Source organism: Mesoplodon bidens, assembly GCF_964165515.1.
Source record: "Mesoplodon bidens genome assembly, chromosome: 1".
Taxonomy (NCBI): domain Eukaryota; kingdom Metazoa; phylum Chordata; class Mammalia; order Artiodactyla; family Ziphiidae; genus Mesoplodon; species Mesoplodon bidens.
The window spans coordinates 111,836,196-111,849,638 of NC_138176.1; the positions used below are offsets into that span (position 1 = coordinate 111,836,196).

The 13,443-nt window shown below is 47.7% G+C and overlaps 1 protein-coding gene across 2 annotated transcripts in view; it reads left to right on the forward strand.

The window, feature by feature from the left end:
• Nucleotides 1-3,978: 3,978 nt before the first annotated feature.
• The window catches only part of MAP3K21 (mitogen-activated protein kinase kinase kinase 21), a 51,403-nt gene continuing 41,938 nt past the window's right edge, over nt 3,979-13,443 (forward strand). For both annotated transcript variants that reach the window (XM_081244574.1, XM_081244575.1), the window contains exon 1: nt 3,979-5,096. In XM_081244574.1, coding sequence (XP_081100700.1) covers nt 4,265-5,096 — 832 coding nt within the window. In that variant the 5' untranslated portion in view covers nt 3,979-4,264. The remainder of the gene's footprint in view (nt 5,097-13,443) is intronic.

The following is a 13,443-nucleotide window of genomic DNA, read 5'->3' on the forward strand; positions in this document are numbered from 1 at the left end:
CCTCTGTTTTCACTAACACCAACCTGTTACCCTCTTTGTCTGATTCTTTAAAGTCTTCCCCCTTGGTTCTTATTTTTATCAACTTCTATTTAAATATATTTGTCACTCCTGTTCTGTCTTCACACTCTGTTCTTCTTTTGTTACTATCTTCCTGGTCGAATGAGCAGGGCCAGACAGAGTGGGCGTGGCTACAGCACTCACCTCTGAGTAGCACAGGACACCTATGCTACTTCCCCAGCTGTAAGATTCAGAGGGTTAAAAAAACAGATGTGAAAGTAACAAATGATGAATTTTAGGAATAATCAAGCACAGACTCCCTGCCAGGAGAGTTTCCTGCTCAGAGGTCCCAAACGGGGAAAAGGTCCCAGGGGATCGCACTGCTGGAGGTTCAAGGGGGGTCCACTGGATGAGCCTCCGAATCGTGGTGTGGAGAGTGATAACCATTTGGTACCCCTCTTTGTATCAGGTGTGTGAGCCAAGCAAGGGGTCAAGTTTAGCTAATTTAGAAGGCCCTGAGGACGGATCCCTCTGGAACTTGATAGGCTTGAGGTCCTGGAAGGCAGCAGAGAGTCCTTGACGGGCAGGAAGAGTCTGCCAGGGTGGATGTCTGCCAGCTGTGGACAGGGCTTCTAATGCAGAAGCACACACTGGGTCCCCCTGCTCTCTATGTGGCCCGAATAGTTCATGTCAAGTGTTTGACATTGGCTTAGAGAATACTTCCAAAACTCCATTCCCACCATAAATGCTCTCCTTTCTGATCTCCTGATTCTCTGACATTCCTACTCTATGACTAGTTGTCCCCAAATCATCCCAAATACAACATGACCAAAAAAAAAGCCTTATCCCTAAGCTATTCCCTAGGTCATTTAACATCATTACCATCCACCTAATTGCTTAAGCTAGAAACCTGGGTGGGGTTATCTTGAACATTTCCCACAAACCCTTATCCACAATTCTAGAACCCAAAAAGCTCTGAAAACCAAAACTCATCTTGTAAGGTGGCCCCAAAACTCATGTGGTAACAAAACTTGCAACCTGGGGCTATCTGTGGCCAACCATACATGTAAATACTAGAAAAACAAAATAATTAGAAACTAGGTTTGCTAAAGGGGCTGATCAGAGGAACTGCTTGCTCTCTTCATTGGAAAGGGTATTAATAATAAGAGCTAATATTTTTTTCTCAGTGTAATTATCCATTCCCAGCCTCATTCCCCAAATGATTTGAGGGGGGCTTAAAAAGTTAAATGCACAGCATCTGCACCAAAGATACCCTGATAAATAATGCCTAGTTTACTGCCTTAATGGCCTGTCACTGACACCCTGATGTAGTGATACTGTTAGATCATTACACACAGGGTGACCAGCTCATCCTGGCAGCTTTTTTTTTTTAAATTGAAGTATGATTTACAATGATATGTTAGTTTCAGGTGTGCAGCCAAGTGAGCTATATATATATATATATATATATTCCCTTCCAGACACTCTTACAGGCAATCACAAAATACTGAGTACAGTTCTCTGTGCTACACAGTAGGTCCCTGCTGGTTATCTACTTCACATATAGCAATGTGTATATGCCAATCCCAAGCTCCCAGTCTATCCCTCCTCCCCACCACCACCCCAGGCAACCACAAGTTTGCCTTCTATGCCTATGTGTCTATTTCTGTTTTATATATTAATTCATTTGTATCTCTTTTTTTTTAAGATTCCACTTACAAGTGATATCATGTGGTATTTGTCTTTCTCTCTCTGGCTTACTTCACTTAATATGATGATTCCTAGGTCCATCCATGTTGCTGCATATGGTATTATTGCATTCTTTTTTATGGCTAATATCCCATTGTACATATATACCACAATAAGAGCTAATATTTACTGAGAACTTACTACGTGCTAAGCACCTTCGCAAGCCTTTCCATCTATTAATTTATTTAATCTTCCCAACTAGCCTATGAGGTAGGTACTATTTCATATAATTCCCATTTTACAGATGAGAAAACTGAGCCACAGAGAAGTAACTTGTTCAAGGTCACACAGCCAATAAATGGTATAATTTGAAAGACTGAAAGAAAACTGCAAAGGCAATGACTTTCTTATCATGCAATTCAATGTTATTATATGTCCTATCTTTATAAAAGCAGAATAGTGTCTCTGTTCTCTGGTAGTAAAGGACCCACACTTCAGGAAACACTGGCCTCCTAGAGGACACTCTCATTTCTTTCGGATTTTTACAGTTGCACTCTCTTCTACCTTTGTAGCCTCACCTCCTGCCACAGGAAACTCTCAACCTCTAGCGGTTCACTGAGCCCACTGTTTATTTGTACTCACATGCCTTTGCTCACACTGCCTGGAATGCCCTTCTTCCTTTTTTCTATTAATCCTAGTCGTACACAGCTCAAATGACACTTAGCAAAGCATCCCCCAGAGAACCCAGGCATAATGGATTGTTCCTTTGCCTTGAGCCCAGGACACTTGGCTTATTCTTTTGTCCTGGCACTTACTTATTCTCTCTTACTCTCCAGATCTGGGGCTTTGTAAACTCCAATCCTTAGCCTAGTCTCTTACATCTAGAGACTAGGCTAGAGTAAGTGCTAAATAAATATTAATTAAATTAGATGTATTCACACCTGGAGGGTTTTGTCCAACATCTCCATCAATATAGAGAAGAGATCCACGGGTGTGTGGATATCGTGGTCTGTCGCAGTTGTAGCAGGAACTGTAAATAGGGGTAGCATGGAGGGATAACAAGGTGGAGAGGGAAAGGCCCTGTGACACTGGGCTGGGCACTGCTGCTTTCGGCCGCAGAGGAAGAGAGGCTGGCTACATCTCACAGTGGCAGTCTGTTTCAGGAGAACTAATTATGGTACTCCCTTCCACAGCCCTCATCACCCACCAGTAAACCCTCAAAGATGAAGGTTTTTCTAAATTAATGAATGCAAAAATTACAGAGAAGAAAACATGTTTATACAAGAAAATCGCAAAGTTCCTTCCTATCCCTAGACCTGAAACTGTCCTAGCCTCCAAACATAAAAGCTTCACTTTCTGACGCTGTCAGAAGGCGAACGTTCGCTACCCAGAGCAAATGGAGGAGGGTGGAGGCCCTGCTTCCGAGGATGTTGACGTACACCCGGTAAACGAAGAGTCAGCACATCAGCGAGGACTTAACTTTCTGTGAACAGACTCTGTTGCTTTATTCGCCTTCCCTAGGGAATATGTAAGGCCAGGGGCTCGAGCACTCAGTGGTTGCCAATGCCTTCTACACCCGCACCTATGGGTTCACAGGTCCTTTCCCTTTTGAGCAGACAGTAAAGACAAACGCGGGATTATCTAGCACCAAGGATGAGCTCCCCGCCGACCCGCGGCTCACTGCCCGGTGCTCCGTCTCCCCGCAGTCCTGGGCTGCACGCCGCCCAGTGAGCGGTCCGCAGCCGCTCTCCATCTGTTCTGGACCTGTCCCGGGGCGCACCGCGACGCTCAGCCCACTCTCTGTCCCGCCTAAGACACCAGATCCTCTTCACCCGCTGCCACCGGCTTCCAAAGAGTGGAGAATAGTAGTCTCCGAGCCTGACCTTGGGCTTAATTTCAATTTCCCCGAAACCTCTCGCAGCCCTGGGTTGACTCCGCCTCCCGGGACACAAGGGCGCGGCACACGCAAAGCCGCGGAGCGCGAGCCTCAAGGGCGGCCTGGGGCCCTGGGGGCGGGGCGGGCCGGGTGCGGTGGGCGGGCCCTGGGGGCGGAGTGGGCCCAGGTGAGGTGGGCTGTCCCTGGAGGCGGGGCGGCCCCTGGGGGAGGGGCGAGGCGGGGCGGGCCCGGAGGGGGCGGGCGCAGGTAGTGTCTGGCCCAGGGGGCGGGGCGGGGCGGGCCCAGGGGGAGGGTCGAGGCGGAGCTGGCCCGGAGGGGGAGGGCGCAGACGGTGTCTGGCCCAGGGGGCGGGGGCGGGGTGGACCCTGGGGGCGGGCTCAGGCGGCGGCTAGGCCGAGCGTGCAGCAGGCCGTTCGCAGGCCCAGCGGGCCACCATGGAGCGACAGCCCCGGCGGCCGCTGGGACCGCTGCAGCAGCAGAGGCATCCGAGGAGGAACGGGGGCTGAAGCCGTGGCCTCCGGGTAGTGGGCCTGTGAACAGCCGCCGTCCCCGAGCCCCGACTCCTCCTCCCTGCCTTCACGGGCGCAGGCGGTGACCCTGCCGGACGATGCGCGCCCCCGGCCGCCCCCGGGGCTGAGCCCGCCGCCCCGCGCTCGGCCCTCGCCCTCGCCGTCGCCCCCCATGGCCTTGCCGGGCGCCGAGGTCGCGGCTGACAGGCCGGGGTCGCCGGCGCCGGGCGCCCCCGCCGGCTCCGCGTCGTCGTCGTCCACCTCCTCCGGCGGCTCGGCCTCGGCCTCGGCCTCGGCGGGAGCGGGGCTGTGGGCCGCGCTGTACGACTACGAGGCGCGCGGCGAGGACGAGCTGAGCCTGCGACGCGGCCAGCTGGTGGAGGTGCTGTCCCAGGACGCCGCCGTGTCGGGCGACGAGGGCTGGTGGGCCGGCCAGGTGCAGCGGCGCCTCGGCATCTTCCCCGCCAACTACGTGGCGCCGTGCCGCCCGGCCGCCCGCCCCGCGCCGCCGCCCGCCCGGCCGCCGCCGCCGCGGCCCGGCTCGCCGGTGCACGTCGACTTCGAGAGGCTGGAGCTCCAGGAGCTCATCGGCGCCGGCGGCTTCGGGCAGGTGTACCGCGCCACCTGGCAGGGCCAGGAGGTGGCGGTGAAGGCGGCGCGCCGGGACCCGGACCAGGACGCGGCGGCGGCGGCCGAGAGCGTGCGGCGCGAGGCCCGGCTCTTCGCCATGCTGCGGCACCCCAATATCATCGAGCTGCGCGGCGTGTGCCTGCGGCAGCCGCACCTCTGCCTGGTGCTCGAGTTCGCCCGCGGCGGAGCGCTCAACCGCGCGCTGGCCGCCGCCAACGCCGCCCCGGACCCCCGCGCGCCCGGGCCGCGCCGCGCGCGCCGCATCCCCCCGCACGTGCTGGTCAACTGGGCGGTGCAGATCGCTCGGGGCATGCTCTACCTGCACGAGGAGGCCGTCGTGCCCATCCTGCACCGGGACCTCAAGTCCAGCAACAGTAAGTGGGGGGGGGGGAGGACGCAACCGCGCCCCGCGCAGCCCACCTCGGTGCGGACGCTGGGCGGGCTCCGCGGGGCCAGGTGCCTGGGGGAAGGAGGCGGGGGTCGGCCTCCCGACGCCGGCAGCCCCTCCTGCGCCGGCCTTCCGGGGCTCAGAGGGCCATCTGGACCCTGGTTACTTGCTTTGGGGCAGGTGATACACTTACCTTGCCGGGTTTCTTTCAGGTGCCTTTTTTAGAAAGGCAGATCAGACTTGCTTGCCGAAGACACAGTTGTAAAATATCGGGGCTTTCTGGAAACCTGACGGTGCTGTTTGGCCTTTGGGTACAATAAGTGGTTCATTTGGATAGAACTTTGCAAACCGAGGCCGTCCTCGGGAACCCATGGCCCCCCGTCTTGCCTAGTGGCCTACATCAAACTGCCCTTTCCTTCAGCTTTACAAGCACTGTGTTGAGGTCTCTCCTTTCCCACTTTAAATATGGCTTTGTGTCCTTTGACGTTTCCAAAGAGTTTTCATTCAGATGTCTCTGCCCATGAAGTAGGTTTTCATTATTGCTTCGGTGGCTTAAGTGTTGGTGAATAGTCTCCAGACCCAGAAACACCATTTGTGCCATCATGCACTTTGGGGTGGATTTCAGAGCAAGTTCATTGTCCTTGTGCAGGTACTTGAAGTCCTGAAGACCTGGCCTATATCATTCACTTTGTTTATAAATCAGGGTTCACTTTCCAGATGTCAGTAAGGAACTGACAAATGAACTAAACACAAATCCTATTAAATTTCATCGTATAAAAGATATAATAGCATTAGCTGCTTAAAGTTTGTTCTTCAGTATTGCAGATCACTTCACATTCTGCGTGTCCTGTCCATGGATCCCATAAGCCTCTCTCCCCAGTGAAGTCCTGTGAGCCTTTGTCTGCCGGAAGCTTCCTGCAGAACCGGGTATTTTAAGGACAGCAGGAGCATCCTGCTTGCTCTGGTTCTTCACAGTTGCCACAGTTCTGTGATAGACATGGAACCTAGCCTTTTACAAACCTACTCTGTTTCAGGACATCGAATCACCAACACAGGGACTTCTCTGGTGGTGTAGTGGTTAAGACTCCAAGCTTCCACTGCAGGGGGCACGGGTTCAATCCCTGGTCCTGGTCCAGGAACTAAGATCGCACATGACCTGGGGCTCAGCCAAAACAAAAAACAAAAAAAATCACCAACACAGGCAAACTATTTGGGTTGGACTCGTCCTTAGATGGAAAAATTAAAGGGTCTGTAACTATTACTTTTGCGTTATGCTTAGGCTGTTTCATAGTAATGCTTGAGATCCATGTGACCTGTTCACAAAGAAGAGCAAGTTTGCTAGTGTTTGTAAAAGCGTAGGAGGCTAGGTTAACCCATGTTCCAACGTATAAATGAAAAACTTTAAAAGGACTAATACTGTTAAATAGTGAAAAGAAATAATATGACCCTGGAGTAATAACGTGGTTAAATAGTTTTTATTGACACCAGAAAAACTTGTAGGGTGGAACAAGTAGACTACTGTGTCTCTGGGAGATATTATGTAATCTGAAGGTGATTATATGCTGCAACTTAGTTTTCGAAAGACTTTTCACCCTCAGAATAAGTTGCCAAACTTCCTGGAGCATTTTAATTTCTGTAATTGTCAGGCAGGGTTGCCTTTGCACTTGAAGTATCGTACTTTTTAAAAAGACTTAATTGGCTAGGTCACTCACCTAGCCAAATGTTTGTTACGATATGACCACTTTTATAGTTTTTTAATTTCTACAACATAGCATTTTGAATGGGGCCTAAAAGGTGCAGATCACAGCATCTAGCACATTGCCTTATCTTGGCTCTGGCGTTATTTATTCAGTGAATAAATGCAGGTACTTTGGGACCCTCTTATATATGAAGCCATAACTTTTAATATTTTTAATTAATGAATTAATTAATTTAGTTTTGGCTGCGTTGGGTCTTCGTTGCTGCGCGCGGGCTTTCTCTAGTTACAGCGCGCGGGGGCCACTCTTCGTTGCAGTGCATGGGCTTCTCATTGCAGTGGCTTCTCTTGTTGTGGAGCACAGGCTCTAGGCGTGCGGGCTTCAGTAGTCGTGGCACAGCGAGCTCAATAGTTGTGGCTCGTGGGCTCTAGAGCGCAGGCTCAGTAGTTGTGGCACACGGGCTTAGATGCTCTGCGGCATGTGGGATCTTCTCAGACCAGGGCTCGAACCCGTGTCCCCTGCATTGGCAGGTGGATTATTAACCACTGTGCCACCAGGGAAGACCTGAAGCCATAACTTCTTGTTCAGACTGTTTGAGTACAGCAGAGACTCTATTACAGTGTATTTTGTTTGACTTCATTGGTTATTTGCTAATGGTGGTAGTGAGTTAATGATAATGTAAACAAGGTTTTAAAAATCAATATTGAATTTTAGTTTTATTCTTTAGTCTATTCATGTAACAAAGAGCCAGTATACGACTACTTGGACCCGAGCTAGTAGAAATTATTGTTTAAAGCAAATGTTAAAAGTTATCAAAGTAAGATATGGCTCTCAATATGTTTTCTTTTCTCTTGGTCTTTTTTTTTCTGTCTTATAGTCTGAGACAATGTTTATGTTGAAATAAAAGCTGGTCTTGTGATGGTACAAACAACTTTGTCCCTTCTCTAACAGATAGCAAAAGATTGAAAGTTGAGCCACATTAGCAAGTTTTAAGCATCATTTATGTTGTTTAAATATGCTAGGCCCTGTCACTCCCAGATGCAAAGTAAATAGAAAACGCTTTGCTAAATCCGTATACCACAACTAGAGAGCAAGGCAGAGCAACCTTGAGTTACTGTGAAAAGGGCCAGTTTTATATGCACTCAGAGCAGAGAAAAATCATCATGAGCTGGAACTCATTTATTCAACAGATTTCGAGGGCCCACCCTGTACCAGGCATTTCTGGGCCCCCGGGTACAAGTGGCAAAGCAGATGGCAAACAGTGTCCCCACCAGCACAGGGCTTAGTCTGATAGGGAAGCTAGATGGCAGTCCTGCAAATATCAGGAAGTGCTGTCAAGAAAAGAAAGCATGGGGGCTTCCCTGGTGGCGCAATGGTTGAGAGTCCACCTGCCAATGCAGGGGACACGGGTTCGTGCCCCGGTCCGGGAAGATCCCACATGCCGCGGAGCGGCTGGGCCCGTGAGCCATGGCCGCTGAGCCTGCGCGTCCGGAGCCTGTGCTCCGCAATGGGAGAGGCCACAACAGTGAGAGGCCCGCGTGCCGCAAAAAAAAAAAAAAAAGAAAAGAAAGCATGGTGAGGGGTGGAGAGCGAAGGGGAGGAGGTTGATGTCTGTCTCCAAGATTACCCTGGCCACTCTGGAGAATGGACTAGTAATTGGCCTGAGTGAAGGCTGCGGAGGTTCTCTAGGCTAGAGAAGACACTGACTTGACTGAGGGCGGTAGCAATGGAAGTGGTTTTCAAGGAAGTTACCAGGACGGAGTGAAAAGAAAATGGTACAGTATGTTAATTGCTGAGGGGGTTTGAATTATTAGAATTTAGTCTTAAGTGTTTTGTTTATTCTGGTGTAGTTCAGGACTGAAAGAAAATTGCATGGCATGATTTATGGTTCCTTTCTTACTAATGTTGCTTACTGTGTTCTACCTTTTTTTTTTTTTTTTTAAAGCAGAAAATAAACGTTCCATGACAAACTGAGCCAGAGACTTTGGTAGCTGCTTATTTGTGTACTTTTTATTTCAGTAATTAAGCATCTTTTTATCCCGATTTTTTTAAGCCCTCTGGGAGTAATTATTATCTGTATAATTATCTACAAGGACATCTACAGTCTATAAATAGACATAGCTATATTTATTATGAAATGCAATTTAGAGCTTCTGCTAGAACAAACTACAAAAGGAATCTAAATTCTGTTTTAGCTTCTCTCATTAGTGCAGTGTTAATAAAGGAACTATTTGAGAAAATTATAGCCAACGTGATCTCCAGATAAGGTGCTTAAAAAGCTCATAAGAGTGATCTGGGGGAGCTATTAATTATGCTATTATCAGTTAAGAGAAATGCGTCTTCTCCCTTCTCCTGTCTGTGCAGCTTCATACCACAGCCTCTTCCTATTCCGAGGGTCCAGGGAGATCAGTCCAGAGAGCCCAGTGGTGACAGAGAGCTAATCAGCTTGTGAAACAGAATTGGCTAAAGATGTATTCTTGGAAGAAGAGCAATCAGAACAGGTCACCACATCTTCCCCTACCATTTTTATGCTTGCATATTAAAAAATAAATAGTCCAGTTTTCATTTTTTATAGTTGAAAGGAGGGGCAGTAATTTAGTGCTGGATTATGCTCACTTTTCACTGTACGTCTCTGATCATTTTGTAGTCACTGTCAAGTGTATTAAAGTATGGGAGTGGAAAGAGGAGAGGGGAAATCGCCATCGTTTCAGAAGGCCGTCTGTAATTCCTGCTTTCCCACACTAGCCTGTGAGGGTCGAACTTTTCCAGAATAGTGCAACACCGGAAGGAGCCTTGGCTTTGAAATCAGACCTGGGTTTGAATATTGGTGTCTTCCTCTACAAGCTGTGTGACCTTGGGCAAGTGATATAACCTCCTTGAGCCTGAAAGTCTTGACTTCTGATACTGCAGGGAAAATCTGTTTAATATTTTTTTATCCCTTCCTAGGCAATTGGGTAAATTCCACATGAAAGTAGGTGGCTTTTTTAGGGAACAATTAGGACTCAGGTGTGGCTAGAAAGAAAGGAAGACGGGCTTTTGTTGGGAAGGAGACAGGCGTTTAACAAGTGGCCAGACAACATGGCCTTGAATGCCCTGCTGAGAGGTGTGGACTGTCTCACAGCAAAAGCGAGCCATTGACAGTTCTGAGGAGGAAAGTGCTCTGATCTGCTGTAAGACAGACATCTACAAAGAAAAACATATAAGCTTGGGATAATTTACTTTATGACTGTATCTATCATAGGCTATCAGGGCAGAAATAGAAAATACAATACTTGGACATTGGTTTGGCATAAATTATTTCTCATTTATGACCAGAGCCTAGTTTTTATAATCACTGTTTGTTTAATGAGGGAATTTAGGGCACTTTCTTCTTCTGATTCACCAGAGTTACAAAATAATGACCAGATTTACAATGTCAGGCTGATGATTTTAGCTCCCAATTTCAGTGTGACTCTCTCCAAACCCTCTGTGGTACTTGAAGGGCTCCCAAAAGGTGGAATGAAGGAATTTTAGGGGACAGAAGAAAGGTTCCTGGTGAGGCTGGGCCAACTATGCTGGTTTTATGTTGGAGCCTGAAACAAATTTGTACATCTGACTCTGAATCAGTATGAATTTAGTTATTTTTAAAGATTCATCTTCTTCAAATATTGCTTTATCTTTAAGTAAATAATAGTAGTAACAGAAACAATAGCTGACATTTATTTAATGCTTACTAGATGCTGGGTATTGTCCAAACTTTATTCTCATTTATTCCTCACAGCAACCTTTTGAGGTAGGTACTTTAAGTATCCCCATTTTACAGATGAAGAAACTGAAGCCAGGGGTCAATTGACTTGATCAGGGTCACTCCACTTGTCAGAGAATTGAATCCAGGGCCTCTAATCCCAGAACTTGAGCTTTTATCTTCTTCATAGAGTGCCTTGGTTACCAGTTCTCAGATGTTTGTTATCAGAACCCCAAAGAGCTTTTGTTGATGTGGGTTCTAGCTCTTGATATTTACCATATTAGAAATTTAAAATGATAAATCTAAAGATATTTAATATAAAAGTAACAGTAGATCCGTTACATGTTAATGTAGGGGGAAACCCTTATTTTCGAAAACAAATTTAGTGAGGAGAGTGGCATTGCTTTTCTCTTTTGAAGCTCACTTTGATGACATAAAGGAAGACAGATGAACATTCACATCTGCTTCTGCATTTAATCCGTCGCCACCTTAGGGCTGCTCAGGGTCCCTGGACCATACTTTGAGAACCCCTAGGCTGGATGGCCAGTTCTGCTGATGGAGAATGGCACTCCAGAGTAGTTGCTCCCACACCTAATGTAGCATCAAAAGCTCCCCATAAACTTCTAAAAATAAAATTCTCTGTCTCACTTTTGGATATTCTGATTTGGTTGCCTTAGTTGGGAACAAGCAATGAATTTTTTTCTAACATTTTATTTTCAAAATCTTGGACTATACAGATGAAGGAACTTTTAAGTAAACACTTGTGTACTCACCACCTAGATTCTACCATTAATGTTTTACTAAGTTGCTTTAATACAGACCTCACCCTATCCTTCCATCTATCCATCCTGAGCTTGGGATGCAGCAAGATATTTTTTTAAAAAGCTTTTGGGTGATTCAGGTGCAGAGCCAAGTTTGGAAGCTGCTGTCCAAGGGACCAGATGTGTGGGTCCCTCCTCATGGTTCTCTGGGTTGGTATAGAAATTCCACCATGGCCACGGACTGTATCCGAAATCCAGTGAACTGTCTGGTGACATTGGATGGCTGGGTCACAGTTGGCACTAAGTGAGGGTATGGGTGGCGTATTTGGGGCTTGTGTCTCTGGGGAAAGGATTATCCAAGCATTTGTCCCACTGACCTGGGGGGACAAATGGTGCTACTGTGGCATCTAAGATTTGGGCTCTGACTCCACTACTCTCCAGCCATGGGCTCATGGGCCCCAACTTTCTGAATAGGGTGATGTGAGGATCAGTGAGAGAGTATATGCCTGGCATCAGCACACTTTCCCCTGCAGGTCCAGATGATAAATATGATTGCTTTGCAGACCATCTAGTCTCTTTTGCAACTCTTCAAGTCTCCCATTTGGCCCATAAAATATAGTTTGCTGACCCCTGGTATTTGTCAAAGTATTTAATAAACTGGAAGATGCAACCTAAATGTAAGCTGGTGACTATACTCATTTTTATATGGTTTGGAAGCTCTCTGAGGGCTTTACATGTTTCCTAATTTGTGTGTGTGTGTGTGAACTCCTTGATACCTCAAAGTTTTCTACAATTCTTTGTAACCCAAGGACTTTATTATTATTCATTCTGCAAAATATAGTGCCATGTTGTCATAACATCTATTCATCTTGGTTGGGTGTGAGGGTCTTTTAGTTCAGCTGGCTCACTTGATCCAGGCCAGCCAGTGGTACAAGGAAACAGTCCTGAGCTTTGTTCCTTTAGGGAGTACTGCCATCTGCACGCTTTGGCAGGTCTACTTGTAACTTGGGTTGATAAGTTGAGGGTCAGGGAGAAGGCAGGAGGTACTAAGTTACCAGTTGTAACTGTTTCACTACCAGAGTTCATTACTAGGACATTTTTTTTTTTACGCTCTTTGAAAAAGAGTAAATCACTTGCCATTTGGGGGAAGTATCTTGATGGCATGTAGGATGTTTGAGTGATTGTTGGCTTCATTGACTTTCAGGAGTTATTTTGTTTCAGGTTTTCTGCAAATATTGACTCTAACATCAACTATATTACTTTCTGTTTACTAATATGTTAATGGAGCATGTTGTGGAAGATTCCTCCCTCATCAGTTTACTTTGTTCCATACCTTGACAAAATATTGAAAATACTCCGCTGACAGAAATAGAGAGCTAGATTTTCACGCAATGAAATGTAGGAAGTTTTCTCCTTAAAACTGTGTGTTGTGTGTGTCCATGAAAAGGTTTGTAACTGCAGCGTTTGCTTTTGGTGTTAAGAGCAAATGTGAAGCTGTGTTGTGGCTGACCGCGTCTCTCTGGACTTTGCAGTAGTCTCTCTCCTTGTGTTTAGCGAGCTGACTCATTCATTCACATCACAGTTATTTGGTGACTGTGTACTACGTGCCAGGGACGCTCCAGGCTCTGGGTGGTCAGTGGTGAGCAAAGCAGAAGCAAATTCCTCCCCTTGTGGAATTTACATGCCAGTGGGCAACATGGACATTAAAGGGTAAATGGTGAAAGATGTAGTGTGGTGGAGGGTGGTAAGTGCTCAGTAGAAAAACTAGAAGTTGAAAAGGAGGGTGAAAATGTTGGGGTGAGGGGTTGACGGCTTAGAGTGTATGGCTGAGGAAGGCCTTCCAGAAAAGGAAGCAACACCTGAAGAAGTGGGAAAGTGGGTCATCTGGGGAAACAAACCTTCGCAGAGGGAACGGAAATTGCTCCCCAGAGCTGGAGGCCGGTGTGACAGGAGAAACATGAAAGGGAATCATGGGGCACCAGGGAGAAGGGGGTCATACCACGCAGGGTCTCGTCAGCCACTGGAGAGGTTTGGGCTGAGGCCCAGGCTCTGAGTGCCATTGTAGCAGATCACACGGCTGCGGTTTTGAGAACAAACGGAGAGCCAGGGTGGAGGCGATCACTTGGGAGTTGGCAGCATGTCTGTGGCATG